Below are 25,044 nucleotides of genomic sequence, written 5' to 3' on the forward strand. Positions count from 1 at the left end.
CTGTCTTTGTCAGCTACAAAGACTGGACAGAAAATTAGAGAACGTCTAAAGGAAAATTAATAAACAATACCACTTTAAAACGTTTTTAAAAGTCTGTCCCCTTGCCTTGGAAGTAAAGTATAAAGGAATAATGCTTGGTTTAGAGCTTGCACTAATTACTGTATATTACACTGTCTTGTTTGATTCTTACAAGTTTCCCGAATATTTGGTGAAGGCAACATTATGATTTTATTTACCTTTTCTGTTTTTCCAGTCCGGGATGGGGAATTCAGAGAGCCAGTACAGCATTGATGGTTCGAAAGGCACAAGTTTTATTTTTTCTAAGAAACAGAAGCCATATTCTCTGAAGCTCCACTCAACCAAAGATGACGTTCTGTCACCACATATGTGGTGGAAAAATGCCGCATTTGGCTCAGGATACAAGGCTAGGTGTGTTAGCCATGGCTGTTTGTCACCTCCTAAAAGCCACCAGTCCAGCTCTACCCAATGCTGTGACTATGTTTCCAAGGGAGCAAAGGTCAGCAGGAGTGAGCATCGCTGGCATCAGTCCTCTGGGTGTGGGATACGAAGACGTCATACATTAGATGACTATGATGAGAATCCATATGGGACTGGGCTCAATGGGCATGCTCTGAATGGACACAGTAACGAGCACAAGGTTTTAGAAGAACAGAGCAGTCCAAGGGTGGTCATCAAGAAGGATGGTACTCTCAGGGTGGAGTTCACCAACACCTCAGGTAACGCACTCCTCCTGGGTGAAGCCTCTGGCCCTGTTCAGCTTCTTAAGTTTTCCCCCAACCTGGAGTCTGTTTCCACTCACAGCCTGCCTGGTTCCAGTGGTAGCAGACAGGATGTCCACCATGGTGGTCCACCACCAGCCTCTACCTCCTCCAGGGCTAGAACTAGTAAAGGAAGCTCACTGAGCTCTGAAAGCTCCTGGTATGACTCTCCCTGGGGTCCCAGTACAGAACTCTGTGAGCAGGACCAGTCTTGCTCCGCTAGTAGGACTTTGGTAAACTCCCCCATCCACCAGCTTGACTCATTTACAGAACAGCCCACCTCTGGCTCTATTAACAATCTTTACAGGGACTCCACGTTGGCTGCTACTTTCCCAACAGCCAGCAACTTGTCTACCCATTTACAGCTGCCTCCATCAGGTCAAAGAGCACACCGAGCCTCCATTGCATCTGCGTTGGACATTCCTTTGGAGGAGGAATGCCTAGAGTCTTGCCATTACTCATCATACACACTACCTTGTCGCAGGCCCAAAGCTCACACTATAAGTGAGGACATGAAGCAGTACCGAGAACAGGCAGGGCACCAGGAGAAGATGGGGCATGAATTTGTCTTTCAAAAGAAGGACTCCATTAAAAACCGTATTAGACGCTTCAGTGACTGGACAGGCAGCCTCACCCACAAGAAAAAGAAGTCTCAGGTGAGTTTGGCCAACATGGGTTTGCTCATGATGTTTTTGTACAATATGTAGACTTATAGGTCCGATAGGTGCTTCTCATTTGAAGTTGTTTAGTTCAGAGTCACCCTGTAGCTCATTCCCTGTCTTCTGTTATAGCTTCTGTAGCTTTTTGGCCAACAACACAACACAAACAGTTTCCTACTGACCAGGTTCATCTGTTTTTGAGCCACAGTGGTTGTCCTGGCATGACCAGGAACCAACTGCTGTCTTCAGGTTCTTTAGCATCACAACACCAGCTGTCTTGAGAAAAGGGCACAGTGGGGTGACAAGAAATTAAATTTGCAAGGCTTTGGTTTTTATTTTCACAAGACCTAGGATGCAAGATACTTTTTGTACAAATCATAACTGATCCTCCCAGGAAGAGGAGTAAGGGGCTGATTTTCACGTGCCATTATTCCTGGGTGCATACATGTAAAATGTTATTATGTTCAGAATATGACTTCATGTTAAACTACTACTTTTTGCGGTTGGTTGATCTGTGGTTATTATTGCATTGATTGTTTACACAGGTTTTTAAATATTTGAGCACGTTGACATCAGAGAGAAGTAAAATAAATGTAGTAGCGTGATTTCCCAGGAGTAAAGTGATACTTGAACTGCACAAATCAGAAGATAAATTAGAATTAACTACAGCTTGTCTGCTTTTTTACGCGTCTTGTGATTTTTGTAGTCCAGTCTACAGTCTTTCAGGCCATAATTTAACGGAACGCATTTGTTTAAACCGAACTTGTACTTGTCCCTCTTTGTTTTTGAAGCTTGTAAGCGTTTGTTTCTGTATTAATTCTCTTAGCTTTGCCTTGTAAAACTTTTAGGAACGCTCTTTGGGTTTTGCCAAGAGAATAGCTGTAAGCTTGAAAGGCTCTGCAGAGTGAAACAAAATCCAAACAGAAGATTTAACCCAACCCCTCCTCTAATGTTAATGAAGGAACTTTGGTTGTTCGCAGATTTTCTAGGTTCCTCTCACGTTCCTCAGAGAGTAAATCCTCTAATAGGGATTTGTGCTCAGTCAGTTGGCTGTTGCAGCAAAACAACCAAAAGAATAGAACAATTACAGTATTCAAAAGGCATTTTCTTTTGTGCAGATTTAAGAATTTGTGAGCTACTTTTTGTGCTCAAACAGATAATCCTAAATAAAATGTGCAAGATGCTTTGGAATGTCACAGATTCCCAACTCTACATTGACAAATATGCATGTCAGTCTAGCAGTATTCATTCGTTCGTTCTCCTAAATATCCTACTGGTCATGTGCTGGTGATTATTAACTGGTTATTGTGGCACATGCTAGAACCTGTCTGCAGAAATCTTCAAGAAAAACAAAAGGATAAAGCCGTAGTTGATCCACTTTATTACAGGCAGGGTTAAATGCTTAACATTATTCGGTGTGGGAAAATTCACGCAAGTTTTAAAAAAAAGAATCAGCCTTTATATGTACCTTACATTTTGTCGGTGAGTTTTTTCAGCAGTCCTGCTAAAATCAGAAGCACGCCCTGCAATTGGTTTCTCTCTACCTGAACCTGTAGATTGAAAAGGTCATACCATGACCCTGATGCCAAAGACTAAGAAGCTCCTTGTAATGATAACCAGCTGTAGGTGGAGGGGAAGAGCAATAAATCTGGGCTTTGCTAACCTAATGGAAACTAGGAACATCCTGGGAAAGACCCATCATGAAAGCAGTTAATTTTCTTTCAGATGTTCCTATAAATACTGTGTATTTCATGGTAGCAGGTGCACATAATGGTTAATAAAAGGGAATACTGAGTTCACCATGTATGTTGATGCCTTGCAAGTTCAACATCAGATGAGTGCTGTCATACAGTATTTTAAAAAAATCCCCTTAAATTGTTAAAAAAAAAAAAAGGAGTAAAAATTAACATAAAACGTATCAGGACTCTAAGCTGAGTGTGACGTAAAGCAGATGTCTATCCTGACAGCATAAACTGAGTGTCTGCTTGTTGAGAGTGCTTCGCTCTGCTGCCAGGGGGTGGGGGTGAATCGATGATGCAATCTAGTCAAGTGTAGGTAGGCTGTCATTAAGGATGAAAGGGTGTAATTCCATCAAGTGTTCATTTGCGGAATCAGGAAGCTACATAGAGACGTCAAATGTCGTGAAGTTGTCTGAGCTGAGAGGTTTCCAACCAACCAGGTGCCCTCACAGACGTTTTGTCCTACTTTCTTAGCTTTCTGAAATATTTAGTGACCGAAGAAAGTTTGAGTTGACTAGAGTTGAAAGTTTTTCAGTGTTTCTGTGCTAATTGAAAGAAATATATTTGAATTGTCTCCCATGGTATGACAAGGAACCCAAAATGGAATAAGCGGGTAAAGATAATGGATGGATGGATGGATGGTATGACAAGGAGTCTGTACACGTGAAGGGAAATGGGATGAATAAGCCAAATAAATTCAGTGAACTTGTTTTTATTCTTGTTTCGTAGTTCACTCCTATGTCCTCTGACACGTCTTTCACCTCCTCAGGAGATCAGGTCCAAGGACCTGAGCGATGCATTCGACAGTGGTATAGATGGTCTGACTGCAGAGACCAGCTCTCCGTCTCAGGTCTCCAGCCTCCTCTGGTACCCTCGAGCCTCCAGGGCGCAGTCTTCAGGAGCCATTCACCAAACAACGAGCGACGCTCTTCGCCAAAACATCTACGAGAACTTCATGAGGGAACTGGAGACAGAAGCCGGACAGGGAGATGGAAGAGATGTGGACATAGAGGAGGATGGGAGCAGCAGCGAGTCGGCCGAGGGCTCCCTGGAGCAGCTGGAAATTTTGTTTGAAAAGGAGCAGGGCGTGGTCAGACGGGCAGGCTGGCTCTCCTTCAAACCTCTTGTCACCCTGCACAAGGACAAGAAGCTGGAACTGGTGACCCGCCGCAAGTGGAAGCACTACTGGGTGACTCTGAAAGGTAAACTTACTCTCTTGTGGTTTTCACAAAGAAGTTAAGAAGATTACTTAAATTTCAAGCAGAATTAGTCAATGAAAGGGTTTTACTGATCATAAAATTGTGTGCATGCCTCTGTTTTCATGTCCATTTTTTCAGGATGTACATTGCTGTTCTATGAAACATATGGGAAAGCCTTTGCGGAGCAGGACCTGTCGCCTCGTTATGCTCTTTTGGCAGAGGACAGCATCGTCCAGGCTGTACCTGAACACCCAAAGAGGGAGAACGTCTTCTGCCTGAGCAACTCATATGGAGATGTCTATCTGTTCCAGGTAACAATCTTTTTCTAAATGGCACTGCGATACTCACCAGCAAGTCTGAAAGGTTTATGATGCTTTGAATTTCTGAATTAATAGAATATTGCTCTTAATGCTTCATCAAATCTCCACTTATCTTTGCTCTTTAAGGCCAGTAACCAGACAGATCTGGAGAACTGGGTGACAGCCATTCACTCTGCGAGCGCCTCACTGCTCGCCAAGCGCCAGGGGAAGGAGGACACAGTGCGTCTGCTGCGGAGCCAGGTCCGCACCCTGCTGCAGAAGATAGACATGGACGGGAAGATGAAGAAGATGGCCGAGCTGCAGCTGACTGTGGTCAGCAACCCTAAAAACCGCAAAGCTATTGAGAACCAGGTGATGATCCCTGAATTGACTAGATTGGCATCATTTAATAATTTGTGAGACCTAATACACGTGTGTAAAGTGGTGAAATATTTTGCTGATTTTACACAACCTTCTGCGTGCCATTGTTCCACATCATGTGTGTAATTACCACGTCGTGTGCTCTACTTAATTCTCCTGATTTGGCGACTGCGGTGACAATTTGGTGCTTTATTTTTGTCTGTGGGTGGGAGAAGTGGCCCAAATGCATCAGTTTCCGAGCGCATAGCGAGGGGCCCTGGGGAGCAGCTCGTTCCCGGAGCATCAGATTGGGATTCCAGATGTTTTCTGGTAATGGGCTCACAACATGCATTATCCTATTCCTCCTCCTCGACACAGCCTGGGGCTGCAGGAGGGGAGGGGAGCATCCAAAGCACTCAACGGTGTGCTGTAGCAGCTACATGCAGCAGATTAGAGGGGCAGAAAAAATTTAACAAGAACACTAATACTTTTACAAGAAATTAGGGTTAGTTGTGGAATGTGGGAAAATCCAGCTGTTTTTTTGTTTTGATTTTTGTACCTGCAACTCAGGTGGTCAAATGTGTTCTCTTTACTTCCTAAAGAACTTCATATCATGAGGATACTCACTGCTGATGATCTTAAAAACAAAAAAAAGAGCTCTTGTGTTTTGGCTGAAATTGTTATGTTTGCTGTAAAAATCCAACAAATGTCGAAAGGAACATATGGAAACACATTTTTCGAAGCTAAGACAAATTCAGCAATGACCAGTGGAGAGGTCGCTGCCTGACTAACAGACTGTGCTCACGTCTGCTTCCAATTAGCCAACATGCCACCTCAGAGAGACGTGATGGAGTTGGAGTGAATGATAGGGTCACAAGTGGGATGGGACAGGACTCTGATAAAGGCGCCTCGAGGCTGATGAGAGATTTAAGGTTTCTGTGGGGTTGTCTAGCGCCAGCAGGGCACTACTTTGATGTCTACACCCCCCACCCCCACCCATGTCTACTGAAATCAGTGCCAGTAAGACCTCGTTTGAAGTTTGCCTTCGTATCACGCGCATGCAAACAGTGCGATCAGGTTGCAGCGAAGGACTTATCATGCATTAAGGGTTTTACTGCAAGCAAGGGGCAAACGTGGAAAATAATACTTCTGCTTAGTTTAATGCCTCTGGATGTTAATAAGTTGTGAACAGAAGCTAAGTGGGCGCAAACATGCATTTTACTACTGCTGGTTTGATATTCTTCTGAAGGATATAACATTTTATGCATGTTACTATTTCAGGAGACTCCTAAATGATGATGCAATAATATGACTGTTCACAAACATTAGAATCCAGATTTATATATACAAAATATGCCAGTCAATTTCCAAAGCTTTGCTTTTTAAGAATGTAGTCTGTCATACTTCCCTTCTCTTTTGTCAGCATCTTCAATTGACTAAATGGATTCAAAACAAAGTGCATCTTTGTAAATTATGTAAAAATATCATAGGAAAAAAAGAGAAATTAAAAAACAGCATTCACTTCAGTTTATTTATTATAGCGCCAAGTCACAACAGAAGTTATCTCAGGGCGCTGAACAAATATATTCACATACATAAAAATTCAATTAGTAACATTATTTATATGAGGTAGGGTAGGGTAGCCAGTAGATTGTGTTGCTCTTTGTGTTACAGATTTTTATTGTTTTTAGTTTAATTAACATCAGATTTTGGCAGGACTTTTTGACAAAACGTCCACGTTCTATAAATTACGGTGCAGATCTTTTTTAAATGTATTATTAAATAGTGAGACGTTTGCAGTAGACACTTTGAACACATCAGTTAGGTTTAATCATAAATAGCCAAGTGCAAAATATTTTTTATCAAAACAGCACATTTCAGACTTTAAGGCTAGGTTTATAATCTCTGAATGACTCAAAGCTTTAACTTTACCCACCTGCTCAGTAACATACACCGTTACTCAGAGTGCATTAGTCCCACAGTAATTTCTCTGCGAGGCCTTTGTCTGACGTGTTTGTTTAAGATGCTCATAAAATCCCACCCTTTGGCCCTCTTCACAGTTTCTTCCTAACCCCTAAGAATGCAGTCAATGTGAACAAAACCTGATGGGACAACGCAGTAGGGTGCATTATAGTCAATGAAGTCATAGTCCAGACAAGGCCTATTAAAGTCACTTGTTATAGAGGGTTGTTTAATGTGAGTGTTCTTGTTAAAACAGGCTCCAGCTAACAAAATAGGCACTTTCCTATAGCTTACATAGGGCAAATGGGGAGAGAGGGGAGCTACAGTAAACTGGAAGTGTGAGTGGAAGTTTGACGGGTGGTCTGTAGATTTTCCTCTCAAGACCAAAAATATGCTTTCTGAATTACTACACATACAAAAGCACACCCCTCTGCTAGATCTGGAGTCATTTGTCACCGTTCAACTTCCACCAAGTCACAGCGTTACCCTCCACCAACATCTGCATGCAATTACACTTTGAGCGAAAGCATTTGCCTGACCCAGGATCCTTCTTCGACTCCCCACCCCTTAAAGCATTCCTACCTCAGAGATCAACCCCATGAAATTAAAACCAATTTAAATCAAAGTAATATTCCCTGTCCCCCTGCAGATTCAACAATGGGAGCAGAACTTGGAGAGGTTCAACATGGACCTGTTCAGGATGCGCTGCTACCTCGCCAGCCTTCAGGGTGGAGAGCTGCCAAACCCCAAAAGCCTGCTGGCCATCGCCAGCCGACCCACCAAAACCACCCTGGGACGCCTTGGGGTTTTCTCTGTCTCCTCTTTCCACGCACTGGTAAGGAAACCAGTAACAGACCTCAAGATGAATGACTGAACAACTGATTGAGAATAAAGCATCAGAAAACTAGAACTGACCCTTGCAGATGCTTTGAAGTGACACTTTTTGCATGTGACCTTTCAGTTTTCGTTCTGATTGCCGTGCAACATTAACTTTGAAAATCCTAATTATTTGCATGTCCTATAATCTATTTCTTCATTTGTTTAAGGTTGAACATAAACTGTAGTTGATCGTTTGATTAGCTGGAATTTGGTGCTGATTGCGGTCTTGATACTGTGCTCAGATCTGCTCCAGAGACGAGGCCACAGCTAGGAGGCGCTCAATGTCCCTGAACTGCCAACAGCGCAAGAGGGGCCTGTTTTCCTCCCTTAAAGGCTTGGACAACCTTACCAAGAGGGGCCGAGACAAGAGACCCTCTGCGTCACAGGTATACTGTTCTCACGGTCAAATCCAAGTGATCTCTTTTACATGGGAGGCCTGGGCCATAAGTATCGTCTTCTGCAATGTAATCCAGAGTGATGAACCACTTCAGGCAGTCTGAATCAACAATTATTGCTCGTTTCTTGTGTTCATCAGCAGTAAAACAATACACAATCCCACACGCAAAGCATGCAGCAATGTATTAACGTGTGCAGGCTATGTTGACGAGCATCTCTTGGGGGCACAGCTCTCTCAAAAGATACAGCTCACCCCCTCAGTGCAATTTGTGCCTATTTGTTAATGAAACAGCCTGAAGCCATGCTGCCATTTTGCTTACTTGCACGTAAATCTGCAGCTCTTTCAGCACATTTTCCCCTCAAGAGGGAGGGGGTTTAATAATTAAAAGCACATCCCTCCTGCTTTCCTCCAAATTTGACTGCAAACCTCCCATCAGCGTAAACACATGGGAGCATTTTTTTACCCAGGTGCAGATGAGGAAGTCTAAATCCTCTCAGGTTAGTAATTAGAGTCATGCAGGACGCCTTTTCTATTGTTACATAAATCTACCACTCTAGGCCCTGAAGGCCATGGAGAGTACTCAGGAAGCTCAAGTATTTCATGAACCTCTGGTCTTAAGTTAATAAGCTAGAAAACTCAACTCAATGCACTCTGGCCTCAAAGTCTGAGCTACAAGTTAATCGTATTCTTCATTTGGTAGCTGTGATTCCTGTCTGCATACAAAAAGTTCCCTGTCCTGGTTTCCTTTTCTCATTTATCCCACCACCTGTTGTGTGATATTTATGTTTGAGCTCCTACCGGCCCGGCCCAATGAGGTGATGTTTTGTGGTGCAGAAGTCCGAGGTGGCGCTGCGGCATGCACATGAATAATTAAAAGCAACGTGTGGCCAATGGCACTCTCCCCTCTCTCCTCAGTCCCACAGACACAAACAGATGGCTGGTGTAAAGATGCTCGATATTAAATAGCTGCCCTTTTACCCCCCCAGGTTTATGTTTTTATTTAGAGTGAATAATCATTGCAGTGTTTGGATTTGTTTACTCTCTACGGGAAATTTAATTCAGCTGTGGCCATTTTAAATGATATCGTCATCAAATTGGTTGTTCACTGATGTGGCACTGAGAAGAGACACGTCTCTGCTTTAGAAGGATTTGGACCGCAGGGTTGTCACGTGACCCACTCTCCTTCATGCATTCAAAATTTTCTGACTCTTTTATCAAGATATCCTCTCCCTGTCCCCTTACTTTTGCCCTCCATTAATCTCACTTGCCCCAACTGAGGCACACTATCTTTTACTGCCTTTTTCAGCATATTTAACATCTTGAACCTTAATAGTTTATCTTTTTTCCTCCCCAATTCATCACATCATCCCCCCACATCCAATCCCAACTCCTGTTCTCAAACCATTTCTTAGAGCATAAACATCAGTGTTACCCAGCAGTTCCTCTCCCACAGTTTCCTTCCCGTCTCATCTATGTTGACTGAGCCTAAATCTCATTTACCACTGCGACGCTCCGCTCCAGAACTTTGCCCCAAAATCATGCTCCCCTCCCACCCTTCACCTTCTTTTCTGTTTCTGTTCCCTCATTGATCATAGCTACTCTATGAAGCTGGCCATCAGTCAGCTGTGGAGAATAGGCCAAGATCTGAGGATTTGAGGGAGTGTTGGTAAAGCGATCTAAAATTAGACAGATTATATAAACTGTTTATAGCCAGTTTATAAATGAACGTGTGCTGAAGAGGAGAGTATCCTGCAGTTCAGGACTCCTGCTTCTAAAACAGGGGCTAGGAAGTTTGTGCTTGGGTTATTATTATAGTAATTTTGAGACTTCTTTGCATCGGTTTAAAACTGTAGGTTGCATGCTCGAAGCAAGAATTTTCAGCAGTGAAGGGTAGTTGAAGAGGGGGAGAGCGCTTGTTCTCTCCTCTCATCTGCAATCGAACTGTTACCTCCTTTCATCTCAAGTGTCCGTGCACTGCCCCCCACTTCACACGCACGCAGCATACTTTCACCACAGCACCTTCAAAGGCTCCGCATCTTGTTTGGAAGCTGTATTAAAGTTCTACCCTCGCCACGAGTAGTTTTTAATTACCTATAACTACCAGCGACGTGTGTGTCTAATATTGTGTTGCTGAAGCAACGTGTGTGAGTCAGGCAGTGCGTTGCCCCCTGTCTGCGCTTTTAACGGTCCGACGTTTGATTTCAGATCTTTGAGGGAGATGCTGGAGGTCAGATGTACACCCTGCCACCCAAAAGCTCTGAGGTGAGTCAGCTGATTCTGCAAATTTAATCAGTTTATAGGGATTTTGGTACTCCATATCTCATTTAAAAAAATCCCACTTCTGTCAAACGCCTGTGGCACAGTGGTCAGTTAAAAGTGTGAAGGACCTACAGGGAGATCGGGTCTTCTGTTACTTTTTGACCACTGCTGTGTTTTATGGCGTCAATAGTGGGGAGATATTTTTACACGTTGTGTGTGTGTGTGTTTGCGCGTGCATCTGAGTGCATTAGTTGCTCAGGATCAAAGCAAAGATTTCTTTTTATGTTGATCTGCAGGTGTTTGCAAGATAAACAGCAGCGCTAACAGGAGAAGTTCACCACGGTGAACACCTCCTGTAAGTTGATGTGAACAGAAATACGTGCAATGACTGTTTGAACGAACGGTGTTCTGTGTATGGATTTATAACAAATATAATTTAATAATTAACGAGTTTGTACCCTGCTGATCTGAGCAGCCAGGTTCTGGATTATTAAGTGGAGGCACGTTAATGCCTCAACTTCTAAAATCGCTGGTTAAAAACTGAAATATATCAAAGCTGGCTCTTTGTGTGAGATTATTTTTCTCTTTAGTTTGAACTTCAAACTGAATTTTGTAACTTTTTTTTTTTTTTTTTTTTACAATCAAAGGAGCTCATTATTGGCCCAAATCCACTTATTGACAATAAACTGTAAAGATGCTGATGCTGAGATTAGAAACTCACCAACCTAAAGCTGCAGTAATCATTATAGATTAAACACAACCAATACATGGGCTTTTCTCTTTAGTTGAAATCTTTGCTCCAGATATTTTAAAGGTATTTTATGCAAGATCAAATGATTGCAGTAATTGTAGGTGTTTACTGGCTGCATCTTCAATGAGCCGTGATAGACAACATAGTTGGACATCAAATATTTTTGCTGTTATTAGTTTTTTTTAAGGCTCAATTAATGAATGCAACACCAGGATAAGCTTGAAAAATCATGTTAATAAAAAAATCTCCCAATTTAAGTAACCAATTTGATCTTCATGCCAAAACATTTACCGTATTTTCCGCCGTTCCGGTCGCACCGCCCTATAAGTCGCATCAGTCCAACTATGTCTGATAAAGTGGAAAAATCCATAAATATGTTGCTTCGCCGTATACGTCGCATCTATTATGCATCACTGCTGACGCGTCGCATTTGTTACGATTCTCCACTTACAAGCTGGAAATGTGAGCTGGTGTTGTGCCAAAAATCGATTGGCTGCCAAATGGCAGCCACGGGAGCGTGCACGGGAGGACTTTGACAAGAATTTAACAAGTTTAACACTTAACAAAAGTATGTTTGCTTGAAATTATAGTAAAGATGTGTCTCAGTCTAACTTGTCCTTAATAAATGCATTTTGATGGTCAAATCTGCTGTATTTTCAAAAGCCGATATGCGGAAACATGAACGTGCAGAGGGACAAGCCGCTGTGCATTTCTTCAAAATTTAACTAGATAACCACCTAATAACAATTATTTGTTTGCTAGAAATTATAGCTAAGGTGTGTCTCAGTCTTAACATTTCCTTAATAAATGCACTTTGCCAGTCAAATCAGCTGCATTTTCAAAAGCCGATATGCGGAAACATGAATGCGCAGAGGGACGAGCTGCTGTGCATTTCTTCGAAATTTAACAAGATAAGCACCTAAAACAATTTGTTTGCTCGACTTTATAGTAAAGGTGTGCCTCAGTTGAACTTTTCCTTAATAAATGCACTTTAATGGTCAAATTAGCTGCATTTTGCCCGAGCGGCGCAGGGAAATGAAGCTTTTTTGATGGTTGCTCCAGGCAGATGACTGTGGCAGGCTGTGGGAAGCCGATTGTGTCATTATAGCCACTTTGACCTATTACATGATACAATGGCATGCCATACTGCTCGACTGCCATCTAGCGGCTGGAAATGGTAGTGTTCAATATTTTCAGTCAGAATGAATGAAAACGGTCATATCTCAGTCAAAATTTGATTTATAAATATGGGGGGAGGAAAAAATCATAAATACGTCGCTTCGGCGTATAAGTTGCAGGGCATGCAAGTTATGAAAAAAACTGTGACATATAGGGCGAAAAATACGGTACTTAAAATTTTTTTTTTTCCAATTTTGAGCCAGAACAAATGGCTATTTTTTTTAAATAAGCTTTTTTTATATTGCTAAATCATTAAACTGAATAATTTAGATCAAAACAACAAGAATCATGAATGTTTGGCATAAAAAAAAAAATCCTGTGCAAATGTAGGCAGCTGTTGTCTAACACGATACGTTTCGTTTCCAATGAGAAATCTCTGTCATGATGAAATGTGACACTAACAGATGAGTAGCATGGACACTTTCAGACAGTGCAGGATGAATTAATGAGGATTGTGGTTTATCAGGATGCACTGATTCACAGTAAGACTTTGTGGTCATGTAGGGTGTAGAAAAAAGATTTAGAACAGGAAGTGCTTCATGAAAACAATGATGTCTTTTATTAGGTCTGTGCTTTAAATGTTGATTTATATGCCCCAGCTTCCCCTTCAGTTGCGCTTAAACCTCTTAGGTTTGGATGCAAACATAGAAAATGGCTTATTATGGGGGATCCGCTTTGATTTAGTGGGGATTAAGACTCCTCAGGATGTGAAGTAAAAGAGAGACATAGTTCTTCTTTTCAATCTTAATGACTTTGTGTTGGTTGCTGTACTTTATACACAAATCCCTCAGATTACACTTATAAGCAATAATCATTCATTAATCCTTTGCAGGAAAGTCAAGTTAAGGGTATGCTAGTGCATGTCCAAGCTTCACTGTTGAGAGCTCCCTCTTTACAGGCAGCAAGTCCAACAGGCTGACTTTCTTCTGACACTGTCTGTATGTATGTGATGGAGTTGTCGGAGCTGCAGCCGACCTGCCTTATGCAAGCGTTATAACTGACTGGTCTGGTTTTGCTCCACAAACTCCCCGTCCACCCACTCCTGTCAGCGGCAGAGCAGGTTGAGATGTTTTGACGGCATAAAAAAAGTGACATGCTTGACTAAACATCACAAAAGTTTGAGTCATTGCTGTTTAATGCATGCCGTTACTTTTTAATTATTATTTACTGTCTGTGTTTGTCTGCACAGTGAGCAGAATATCTCATAAATGACTGAACAGAATTAAATGAAACGTTCGGAAAGTAATGACTTTATCCACAACTGATTAAAATTTGGAATCAGTTCATTTCAAGATGGCTGTGGCTATACCGCCTCCGTTTGACAAATATTGAGCTAAAATTTGAAGTGATAGTAGCTGAGCATCATTCACAAAACATATTCCTTGTCATGTTTGGGATATTGAATGAGGCTGTGCATGATGTTGTTTTAAAAAAAAAGTCATTATTTCTCCACTTGCTCTTGGTCTAAAATTATGGTAAGAAATGCTGGGCTTGTAATTTTATTACGTTTTCCCTCCAGTGTTTCTCAGACAGAATGCAATACACCTAGAAATACAATTTTTTGAAGGTCCTAGCTCTTGACCAGCACCCTTTTATCCATGAAATATGTATCGTCTTCACCTCTCACCACACTCCACTAACTGAAAAAACCCAAGCGATGCTTTAAATCCGTCTGGGTTGTCACTGTTGTCACCTTGTGTCCATGTGGCCGCATGGAAAACTGTTATAGGAGTGCAAAGAACTTTGGGTGGAGCATTTAGGAAATGAAGAGTAATTCCCTTTGAAAAGATCTAAAAAAAAAAAGGGGGGGGAAATGACAGTGCTAGCTGCTTCTTTGCAGTCGGTGTATCTATTCTGAGCAATGCTGTAATATTTGTGTTGCCAAGGGCAGCAGAAAGGGTGTTTTCGGGCAGTGTCCGTTATTCCACGTTTAGAAGCTTCTGGGTGGAGAAAGGCTGGCTAGGAAATAATTTTCATTCTTAAAGGGAAACTCTGAAGTATTGAACTATTTGGCAGAAGTGCAAACAAAAATAGCATATCGGTACATACAGTTGCCACACAGAGCCCTTTTTAAACTTCAGCGCGTGCCTCTGCTGTCCGCTTGGCAGCCGTTCATGGAACGTTGACCAGGCAACCGTTGGGCCATGAATGAGTGTACAGTGTTGGTCAACTCTTGGTCAGTGTAGGAAACCCTGTTTCTGTTTACACTGATATTGCTGGGACACAGATGAGGCTGTGATACAAACCTGTTGCCATGTTGTGCTTCATAAGCATTAGCACCATTAACACTTGTGTTCCTTATTCATTGCAGGGAGGGGGAAATATTCCATGCTTCTTCAGATTTAGTCATTTAAACAGAAAACAAGATGGATGTCTGTGCGCTTGTGCTGATTAGACCTGTGCTGAGAGCGTTGCTTGTGTTTGTGGAGCTAAGCAAAGCCCTGAATCAAAGACTTCTGCTTTGGGCTGTTTGTCTGGCAGGAGAAAAAGCCTTTTTTTTTTCTTCAGGAGGTGATTCATCAAAAACAGGCAGCCAGCTTGTGACATGAACAGAAAAACTCCTACATATTAGATAGAAAATCTCAGGCACTCCCATTTTATAGTTTTGTAGCGCATTTGAAACCTTTCCAATTATCCCGCTTGGTCCCAAGTCTCAGTTAAACTTGTCAGGGCATTTGGCGTGATGGAGCCTTTCCTTCAGATCTGTGGCCTTAATAATTGTGGTTTTGAGCTGCACGGTGGCGCCTCCCTCGGCTCCACATCTCTGCTGTGGCGTTTTCCCCCTCCAGAGACACAAAGTCTCAACCAAAAGCCCCAAATGGCTGCCTGTGAGGCTGAACGGTGGGTCAGCCCCCCCGCACCTTAATATCAACTCTAACTTTACTGTTAATGCCACAAATAATTCAGCATGTAATTACGGCCAGAATGTTTGGAAATAAATTGTCCCTGTACGTTACAATAATTAAAAAAAAAACCTTCTCGGACGACTCCGGAGATTTTGTCTGGACGTCTAGACTAGCCAGCTGGCCCCCGCCAATCTTCTTGTGTACATGGTCATTATGGGGACTATAACATGGAGCAACTGCCGTCTATGTTGTCGAATGAATTTCAAAGAGGCTAGTTGTATGACATCTTTGCTCCACTGCTTGATCCACAGCCAAGCATTTAGACTAATGGAACTCTATTGATTTGTGAGTTGTGAAGCTCAGCTCTCACTCCCGCTCATGCTTGCCTCTTTTATCCCATCTTTATCTCTTCTCTTAAATCCTCCTCTTCTTTGTCCCTCTACAATTTATCCTCCTTTTTTCCTTATCTTCTTAGAGACTCAATGGGCTGACCAGCATTTATTCCATGTCGCCCCCTGATGGGGGTATTTGGGGCAACATCAGCGTCAACTCCGACGAGCTGCTGTGTGTTTACATGCCAGACGGCCTGACTGTCCAAGTGCCCGCCAGAAAAGACCAGACAGCCACCGACCTTCTCTGTGCAGCTTGCAAGGTTGGATTTCAGAGAAATGCCATTTCACCACAGTTGGAGAATATTTTAAACAGTTGGGGGGAGAAAAAGAGGAACAGAAGCAGCAAGGCCTCCTGAAATGCATTGTCCTTTGAGTGCAGACTATGAATGAAAAACATTTATTTTCCAAAGCATCTGCAGGAGTACACTTGGTTGCAATAAGCAGAACTGAAATAAGTCATTTAATGCCTGACTTCTTAATGTCCCCGATGAATGGCTGCACATAAACTGACACACGCAACGTGCACGCAATCCCTGCAGGCGAAGCATCTTAGCATCTCTTCGCCGCGTGTAAAGTCTGTAAATAATTCACACCTCGCCTGCACAGCTGCTGCCAGACTTCAGTGCATGAGAAATGTCATATCATTTTGTGCGTGCAGGCCTCTGAGCATTAAGGGGCTCTTGTGTAAACAGGTGAAACAGCTGGACCCTGGCTCACACGGCCTCCGGCTGCAAAGGCAGGCAGGGCGGGACGTGGAAGTTCGCTACGTGGCTCCTGGTGAGCTTCTCCGTGACGTGGTAAGAAGGACGAGCCCCCACACCTCACGTCATTATCCTGCCTTTTCTTCATTGTTCATTGATTCGTTTCACCTCACCCAGCAGGTCGGTGATCAGCTGGAGGTGGTTCCAGCTAATGTGTTTACACTGCACATGAGAAGACCTGGCAACGCTGCTGACTTTGGTGAGTCAGGTGGACAAAGAGTGAGGAGTTTTATGCACAACCCACGGCTGTTTATAAAATTACCTCTCTGGGATCATTTTGTCAGGTTTTGCAGTAACGGGTCACACCGACAGCCAGAAGAACAGCAGGATTTTTGTCAGTGAAGTGCTCCCTGAAGGACTGGCCTTTAATGAAGGTAGTTCCTGCTTAATTCTGATCCCTAAACACACCCGTAACGGTGGCATGAGTGCCCTATGTAAATGTTCTCTGAAACATTCTTGTGTGTGTGTGTACATTCAGGTTTGCGTCCAGGTGATGAGATCCTGGTGCTGAATGGCCGATATGTGTCGACCGTGGAACTGGCTTTGATCCAGACTCTGTTTGCAGAACAAACCCTGCAGCTGAGGGTGAGGCGGGACGGTCCTGCTCTGGCCTCAGACTGCCCGGCTCCTCCATCAGAACACAGCCAGGGGGTTTGCAGCAAACACCACAGAGCCAAGTCCTCATCAGGTGCGTTCATCCACATGCATTTAAAAAGTGCATTTAAGGAGGATTTAAAAGCAGATGTGCTTTTATAAATATCTGACTACAAGTTTAACGCTTAGTTTCAAACATTGTTGAAATGCCCCACCTTAAAGTTTTATCTTATTTTTTCTTTTGTTTGTTATATATATTTTTTTCTTTTTACTTTGTATTTGTTCTCTTATTCAAATAGTCATTTTGGTTTCCTGTTTTGTGAGCCGTGCATGACAAAGCAGCTTTTATGTAAACAAGAAAAGTTACGGTCTGTCGCTCACATTAACAATAACAGCTGAAATGGTGGGTAGTTGTGACACTTTAACCTCATTACCAGGCACCAAACTTCTGCTCTAGTTGACATTTACACTTCCTGAAAAAGGCTCAGTTTATCTTTGCCTACCAAAAGCCAAAAGAGGCGGCAGAAAAATTAAGCTTAGGTTAATTTTAACAGCATTCCAGGAGAAGGTTTTCATTGCAGTAAGTGTATTTTCTTTATGAATGTATGCCGTCCTGTCTGCTTGGTTTAATTTCAGCATGCATGTGAAGGGATGAAACTGAACGGTAAGGTCATTCATGTCACATCAGATGCACGTGATGCCGGCTGGTTGAGAAGCAGTTTGTTATTGAAGCCCAGACTGGAGGGTATCATTGAAAGTTCAATTTTTTTTCCCACAACAGACACACAATCTTGTGTTAAATAACATTATGAGGTTCGTTAGACTTGTATTTTATTCCCTTTTGTTGGACAGAAATTGTTGTTTTAGATAAAAGTGGTGCACAAACAGAATTTATTCCAACTTCACAATCCCATTTTTTAAGTTGTTTTATTGCAGGGGGAAAAAAAAAACAACCCCAAAGAGTCCATTTCAAAGAAAGTGTTAAGTGTCATCTTAATTATAGCAATTCATTAGTGTTGCTGTCTCTTCAGACATAATTGAACACAAAGGGATTAATGACTTGAAGGCCTCATTACTGCAGTTGAGAATGATCAAAGCGCCTGCAGTTCTAATCTTCACCCCTAGAGGGCGCATGGTCCCAGGCAGGCGGTAAACACCACCAGCAGAGGAATTAACACTTCTCTGACAGAAATTACAAAAAGGCTTCTTTTTTTTTTTTACCCACAAAGGAAACAGTCTGTCATCTTGTGTTTATTGAACTTGATGCAAAAGTAAAAGAAGTGAGAAATGACAGCAACTGATTTTATTTTATTTTTTTAAGAAAATCTTTTCTTTGTGTGTTTAAAGCAGATTTTTTGACAGCCTTGAAAATATGAAGTTCATCTCTGCATGATGATTTTTTTTTTTGTTTATTTCCTGCAGTTGCATTGGCCTTTCTCCCAGGCTACAATGATAAATAACATGTTTCGTGTGCCAACTGCTGGAGACTGTCCTTGGGACCTTGAATTTTAACTACTCAGTTTTTCTGTTAATGTGTTTCTTTAATGAGTGTAACATGCAAATATACACAGATATTTAAATGGATTTCAAAAATTGCTATAACCCTCATTTGTTTAATTAAAGACAAAGGATAACTGAACTCCATTTTTAGTTTGGAGATGTATTTTAAGATTTGTGTGACTGAAGCGCCCACATGGGTTTCAAACTATGACGAACCAGTGTTGTTTGTGGTTGGAAGGATGAGTTATGGGAAAGAAAACTTAAATAGCAAATAAAAACTTAGGATAGAAGCAGAAATAGCCTCTGTGTGACACTCTTTCTCTTGCTCATCTTTTCCAGATGTGTGTGCTGCAGCTGACAGTGGAGAGCCCCGGTGCGTAGGACTGGAGAACGATCACTGTGCACCCAGGACTGTTCAGCACAGCAAGGTAGGGGGGGCTCAGCTCTCAGGAAGGCCATATTTCATCTTTTCTGCCAGGTTTATGTGTTTGTGTGTGGAAAGGGAAAAGGAAGCTATGCACATTGTTGCGAGCCTGTGCCCACTCGTGTGGCAGCTGTGAAGCTGTCAGAAAGCAGACTGGCACCAATCCGTGGCATTACCATAATTAGGATCGCCACCGGTATAAACACAGCTTATTACTGTCATGCAGACAGAAAGCTGAAGCTAGGCACTCCCATTGCCTCCAGTACCACCCCCTGCCCCCCCCCCCCCACACACAGAGGTAAACACGAGTCAACCTGAAAAAGACTTTGAAGAGCTCTTTTTTTTCTAATCACCGTCCAGAAATGTTTTTTATGCTTAATAGTTTTTTAAAAAAACAACGAAGATCGGATGGATATTTGTCCTGTCTGCTGTTAAATCTGATCAGAATTTTTTGATAAGTAAACTGATGTCACAGAAGTCATTAGCATCAGCCTGCCCTTTGGTAATATTTCCTCAGCAGTGTTGTAATTTATTGCACAAAAATGCGTACAGCAGTGTTTATTGGGAGCACTAATGAGTGTGTGTGGTCACTTGGAAAAGAAAAGCCACGTTAATGACATGGCCGGGTGCCTGAAATCTGATGTGTTCATGCATATTTACCTTCTCTCCAGCCTTTCAGCTAATATTTCATGTAATCTAAAGCTGTGTACAGTAATTGTTTCTACAACTGTGAGTGCATGTTTGGCTAATTTGTGTAATATGGAGCAAATGAAAATGGAGCTGGAGTTGGTGCATTTGCATTGGGTGGTATTGGATGGAAAATCCAGACCAAATATTTGGAAAGCATCGCCTCTTATCTAATTTCCTGCACAGAAGACGCTATGCAGTATTTGACCTGAGGTCAGATTGGAGGTGGATTAAAGGAAACAAGTCTCTTCTTCTCTTTATTCTGGCTCGATTCTTTTTGTTTGCCCAGAGACATGAGTCAGTCCCACTGCGCAGGGATCTGCAGTGCACCACCGCCACTGCTGCAGCTGCTGCTACTCCCTACCGTTTGTGTTTATATTCAAGGAATAAATGGAATAAAACTGTGTGTTTGCACAGAGGAGGTCTTTGAATTTGTGTCACTTGTATTATTGTGCACATCTGAGACACAAAGGGAGACGAATGTCACCTTTTTCATCATTGAGAGTCAACCACTGTGAAGGGAATGTGAAGATATCGGTGCTGGTAAATCACATTCTTGCCTCCACACAGAACTGAATTTAATCACAGCCCATTTTTTTTTTTTTCTGCAGGGTGTGGAGAAAAAAAAAAAAAAACCTGAATCACCAGGTAGAAAATTGGCTCCGTATCAGCATATAGGTTTATGCATGCACACTCAGTGCATTCTGAAAGTCAGTTGAGACAGATGGAGGAGAAGCATGAATTTCAAGCTTCCTGTCACATCTTGTAATCAGCTGCTTCATTAGACTGCCCACCTTTGAAGAATCAATCCTTTGTATTCCAATTTGCACTTGCACAAGAGAAATCTGTGTTCTTCTGCCTTAAGTTTCTTATTATTGTTTACCATCTGGGTGCTGATTTACATTTTTGTGCCTTGGGCTTAATAAAACATTTGGCCGTGGAGTGCCATAGCAAACGGGTTTAACACTGTGTTATGCTTGTGTTACGAGCTCAACCAATCGATTGCAGTTGTCAGCGAAAATGGTCCCGGCTATCTCCCACGAGACGCTTCAAACTAAACTGATTTGACCTGGATAGATGGTGGAACAATGCTGACAGGCAAAATTAAAACGGTAATTTCTATTTGTCACTTGTTATTTGGTGATTTACAGATGGCTAAAAAAGAACAAGTGACTCAGGGTTTTTATTTGATTACCAAATAATCATTTAAATCCTTTGTAAAGCAAAATGCAAAAAATATAATTTTTTTTGCTCCATCTAGCTTAATTTATGTACTTGTTTTTTCAGTCTTATATGATAATAAACTGGATACTGTAGTCCTTCGTTTATTGTGGGGGATCCGTACTCTGAAGTCCTGCGATAAGTGTAAAACCGCGAAGTAGGCATAGTAGTACAAGTAGTAAGTAGTAGTTTATTTTAGTATATACTGTGTGTGTGTGTGTGTATGTGGCCCTCGTTGACATCTTATCTGGCCCCCAAGACAATATTTTAAATGTAAAATACTTGTATCACTTAATTTTTTTCAGTAATCTTTGATGATGATGTCAAAAGTGCAACTTTTGACATCCATCCATCCGTCCAGTCAAACTCTTGTTGAGGAACCTGCAACCAAGAAAATATGCAGAGTATCTAACTTGAGTTAATGTAGATTCTGAAACTGGCCCTTAATTTGAAAAAGGGTTTAATTTTGACCCCCTTTTGTAAATGAGTTGGACACCCCAGCCTAACGCTATAAAAGGGCACAGAATGTCATGATTTCAGCTCCCTGCCTCTGCTGCTCTCCGCCCCCAGCAAGTCTCTTGGCCACGCCCACTTCTCTGCTCTGCACGGTGAACAGCTGATCAGCTGCAGCAGGAAGTTTATCCTGCAGTATAGGTTGCACAAAGGTGCAGCAGGTGCTAAATAATTTAAAATAATTATTTTAAATAAAAATGCCATGCCGATCGTGCGGCTCATCCATCAATCAGCCAATTGTGTGTCTTGTCCAATCTTATTTTGAAAAACCGCGATAAAGCAAGTCCGCGATAAACGAACTGCAAAGGAATGAGGGACTACTGTATATCAAAGTTGGTTGAAAATAATTAACTCTGGGCCAATTAAAAAAAATCTCATGTATTTGTTTCACTTAACTTTTTTACCCCATTGATGCAATTTGATGTAGACATGTTAAACAGATGTTTTCTACCAATAAAGCTGGTGGTTTGTGCTATAAGATCCATATAAAATACTAATGTAATGATACTGGAAAGAGAAAACAAACTGCAGCAGCAGCCAAAGCAAGTAGCTAACATTTGTGCAGAGTTTGGACAAATGTCATCCCTGTAAAGCACAGATCTTATTATTAACCTTCTGCAAATACAACCAGAAAGAGCCTCTGAGGATAGTTATTCAGGGACCTCATGCAATTACCTCCAAGACATCTCAAAAAGATGGCTGATCCAAAAGTTTGAGGTGAGTGGAAGCGCTGCCACAAGGTGACCATTTTGACAAAAAAAAAAAAAGCTACAATCTTGACAGGAAGCATTTTTAGTAACTCGTGCTGATATGTGTGGTTTTCAGTCTACTTGAAAATTTGAAACACTATAATCAAGAAAACACATGTTTAATAGATATTTGTTGTCGCATGAATTTTAATGAAGCAACTCTTCCTTAATTAACACAAACAATACTGTGATGCCACGTGAGTTATGATTTATATCTTTAGTTTTGGTATAAAAAGCAGCTTATATTTCCAAGTAGACATTCCTGCCTTGTTCGAAGCAAAGGTTAAACGGTGGACAGACATATTAAGCCTCTTTGTCTTCGTCTGGCCCGGCCATTTCAATAAGAGCCTTTAAATGGACTTATGAAAAGAGTTATAAGTGGAGCCATGTCTGGCTGTCAGTGTGGAGATTTTATGCTTGATTTATTAGTTTTAGATACCGATGTTATTGTTTCCCTCCGAGTAACGGTACAGATTAGACCCACACACATTTGAACAACATATCCCCTTGCAGTCTATTTTTCTCTGCTTCGTCTTCTTTTTGCGCTTATCTCAGTGAACGAGAGCAGTGTGAGGTGTTTCAACACATTTAGAAGAATGTGTGAACTCCTCTTTTATAGTACCTCGCAGACTTCACTACGATGCCTACAGATATTAGCATGCAGCTTCTTCAAACATAATCTTGACTTCCTTCCAGCTACACACATCCTCTCAGTAAACTTTAGAGAATCTCCCTTACCCGACTGCCGTGTGTGTTCCTGTTGACGAGGGTATAATTTGGAGGTGTGTGTGCACACGTTATGACTAAGCTCATCAGCCGCCATCTGGCCATGAACAACCTAATAATCTGGGCTTACTGCTTGCAGCTGAGTTAATGCAAGCCTCCTCTTGTCAGTCCACTCCACCGTACACAAGTTGGAGGTAAAAATATTCTAGAGGAGCAACAAAGACCTGAAACCATTATGACACCAGTTTGCCTGAAATGACCACACCAGGGGCTGCTGCAGTACCAACCGTAGCCCCAACAAGTAAAGATGAAGATCCTCATCAGTGCCTCTGCCTCACCACCTTAACCGAGCTCTTCATGCAGGATCGGTCACCAGCCCACGCCTTGTACTCTCTGCTAGCCATGTGCTGCTTCTGGTCCTGCAGCTCTGAAGCAGAGGAGATGGACCTTTTTCTGGGACCTGCACTGCTCAGCTTGGGAAGACTCCTCAAGGACAAGCTGGCCTGCCTGGCTGAGGACATGACTGCCTGCCTGTCCTGCCAGAGAGGCGCCAAAGGGGACAAACAGGCGGTAATTATGGGCTGATGTGCTTGTGGGTGGAATTAACGGGAGAGAGCTGATACCATGAGAATTCACACCTCAGCTGCTAACTTTCTTACTAATCCCAATTATAGTCTGTTGGTACTCCCCTGAGGATCCATGGGATGGACGAGACACGTTTGCCATCCATAAGCATTTCCACGCAAACTTTATGATTTATTTTTAGGCATCTTAGAATAAGAGTTGTGTATAATGATTCTTTGCCTTTGTACTAGCAGTCATGCAGTGGAGTGGGTCTGAATAGCCGGGGGGACTCAGTAGAATGGGTGCTTTAATCTGAAGCTGGCTTCATTATTAACATATATTCCCTCCTGAAGTCCTCTGAGAGTTGGCAGAATAATATTTGTTAAAGATGAATAATAAAAGGCATAAATGGGCTTGAGTGGAGCGCAACAGGACCAGCCCTCCCCTCTCATCTTCCTCTCTCCTTCCTTCAGCTCTGTTTGATTTATGAGTCTGTGCTTTCTTTTATTGGGCTTTGTAAAGAAGATGGCATTGTGGCGCTATAGCATGCTAAGATGGCACATGAATCACAGGACAGTGGGTGGTTGCTCCTTCCTTCTCTGCCTTACGGTGTCATGACAAGGCTGTTTTCTGTGAGGGATGGGTAAAACCAGCCCCAGGGGCATGCCTGTAATTCATCCTGTCGTCTTTATCCTCTGCCTCCTCACCACATTTGTTTGTTTACTGCAACAAAGATTGCACTCCTGTGCGGGAAAAGTGCAAAGCTTTTCCTTTGATTTTTCAGCATGCAGCATCTCATTGCAAAACAGAGATTCTGCACCTAATGATTCAAGCGTTTTATCTTGCAGTTTACCTCCACACTCCCAGTCTGACATGGCTCCAATGCCACCTTCTTTGTGTTTATGCCCAAAACTTTGAATAAACAAGTGTAGTAATATACCGTTAATTCAAATGGGACAAAATTATGTTTAATGCAGCGATGCACGATCTTATCGGCATGGTATCGGCCGATATTAGTGATAAAATTAAATATCGGACATCGGCCATTCCATCAAAATAACTCACCGATATAAAAGGCGCTGTTTATATATCAGTCAGAGTTTCTTTATTTGTCATTCGCATCACATGTGGTACATATGGTGGAATGAAACTGTGTACACAGGGTCCCAGTTACATCCAACAATAAAATGTAAAGAAAAAAAAAAAACGGTAATAAGATCTAAGATATAAACTAAAAAATCTTTAACTAAAACAGTACGCTGAACAGCAGCACAAACATGAGTCTGTGTGAGCAGATGAATACGAATGAACACAGAAACAAAATAGATCAGCAGCATGATGTGATTTTATTTTATTTTTTTTCATTTTTTCATGAGTCTAACAGCCTCAGAGTAGAAGCTGTTCCTCAGTCTAGTGGTTCTACACTTAATGCTCCTTAACCTCCTTCCTGAGGGGAGCGAGGCAAAAAGTGTGTGTGCTGGGTGAGTGGGGTCCTTCATAATGCAGGTGGCCTTCTTCCTGCATCTAAAGGTGTAGACGTCTGTGATGGTGGGGCGGCTGATATATATATATGTGTGTGTGTGTGTGTGTGTGTGTGTGTGTGTG

At 42.1% G+C, this 25,044-nt stretch overlaps 1 protein-coding gene across 1 annotated transcript in view; it reads left to right on the top strand.

Annotated features, from left to right (window-relative positions):
• tiam2a (TIAM Rac1 associated GEF 2a) overlaps positions 1 to 25,044 on the top strand; it is a 62,921-nt gene that overhangs the window by 20,881 nt on the left and 16,996 nt on the right. Inside the window, exons 3-14 of the mRNA XM_037695524.1 lie at positions 254 to 1,435; positions 3,947 to 4,379; positions 4,515 to 4,687; positions 4,823 to 5,047; positions 7,647 to 7,832; positions 8,119 to 8,262; positions 15,784 to 15,960; positions 16,393 to 16,497; positions 16,579 to 16,660; positions 16,746 to 16,835; positions 16,940 to 17,149; positions 18,895 to 18,983. Coding sequence (XP_037551452.1) covers positions 260 to 1,435; positions 3,947 to 4,379; positions 4,515 to 4,687; positions 4,823 to 5,047; positions 7,647 to 7,832; positions 8,119 to 8,262; positions 15,784 to 15,960; positions 16,393 to 16,497; positions 16,579 to 16,660; positions 16,746 to 16,835; positions 16,940 to 17,149; positions 18,895 to 18,983 — 3,090 coding nt within the window. The 5' untranslated portion in view covers positions 254 to 259. The remainder of the gene's footprint in view (positions 1 to 253; positions 1,436 to 3,946; positions 4,380 to 4,514; positions 4,688 to 4,822; positions 5,048 to 7,646; positions 7,833 to 8,118; positions 8,263 to 15,783; positions 15,961 to 16,392; positions 16,498 to 16,578; positions 16,661 to 16,745; positions 16,836 to 16,939; positions 17,150 to 18,894; positions 18,984 to 25,044) is intronic.

Source organism: Nematolebias whitei, chromosome 21, assembly GCF_014905685.2.
Source record: "Nematolebias whitei isolate Nwh7 chromosome 21, NemWhi1, whole genome shotgun sequence".
NCBI classification, from domain to species: Eukaryota; Metazoa; Chordata; class Actinopteri; order Cyprinodontiformes; family Rivulidae; genus Nematolebias; species Nematolebias whitei.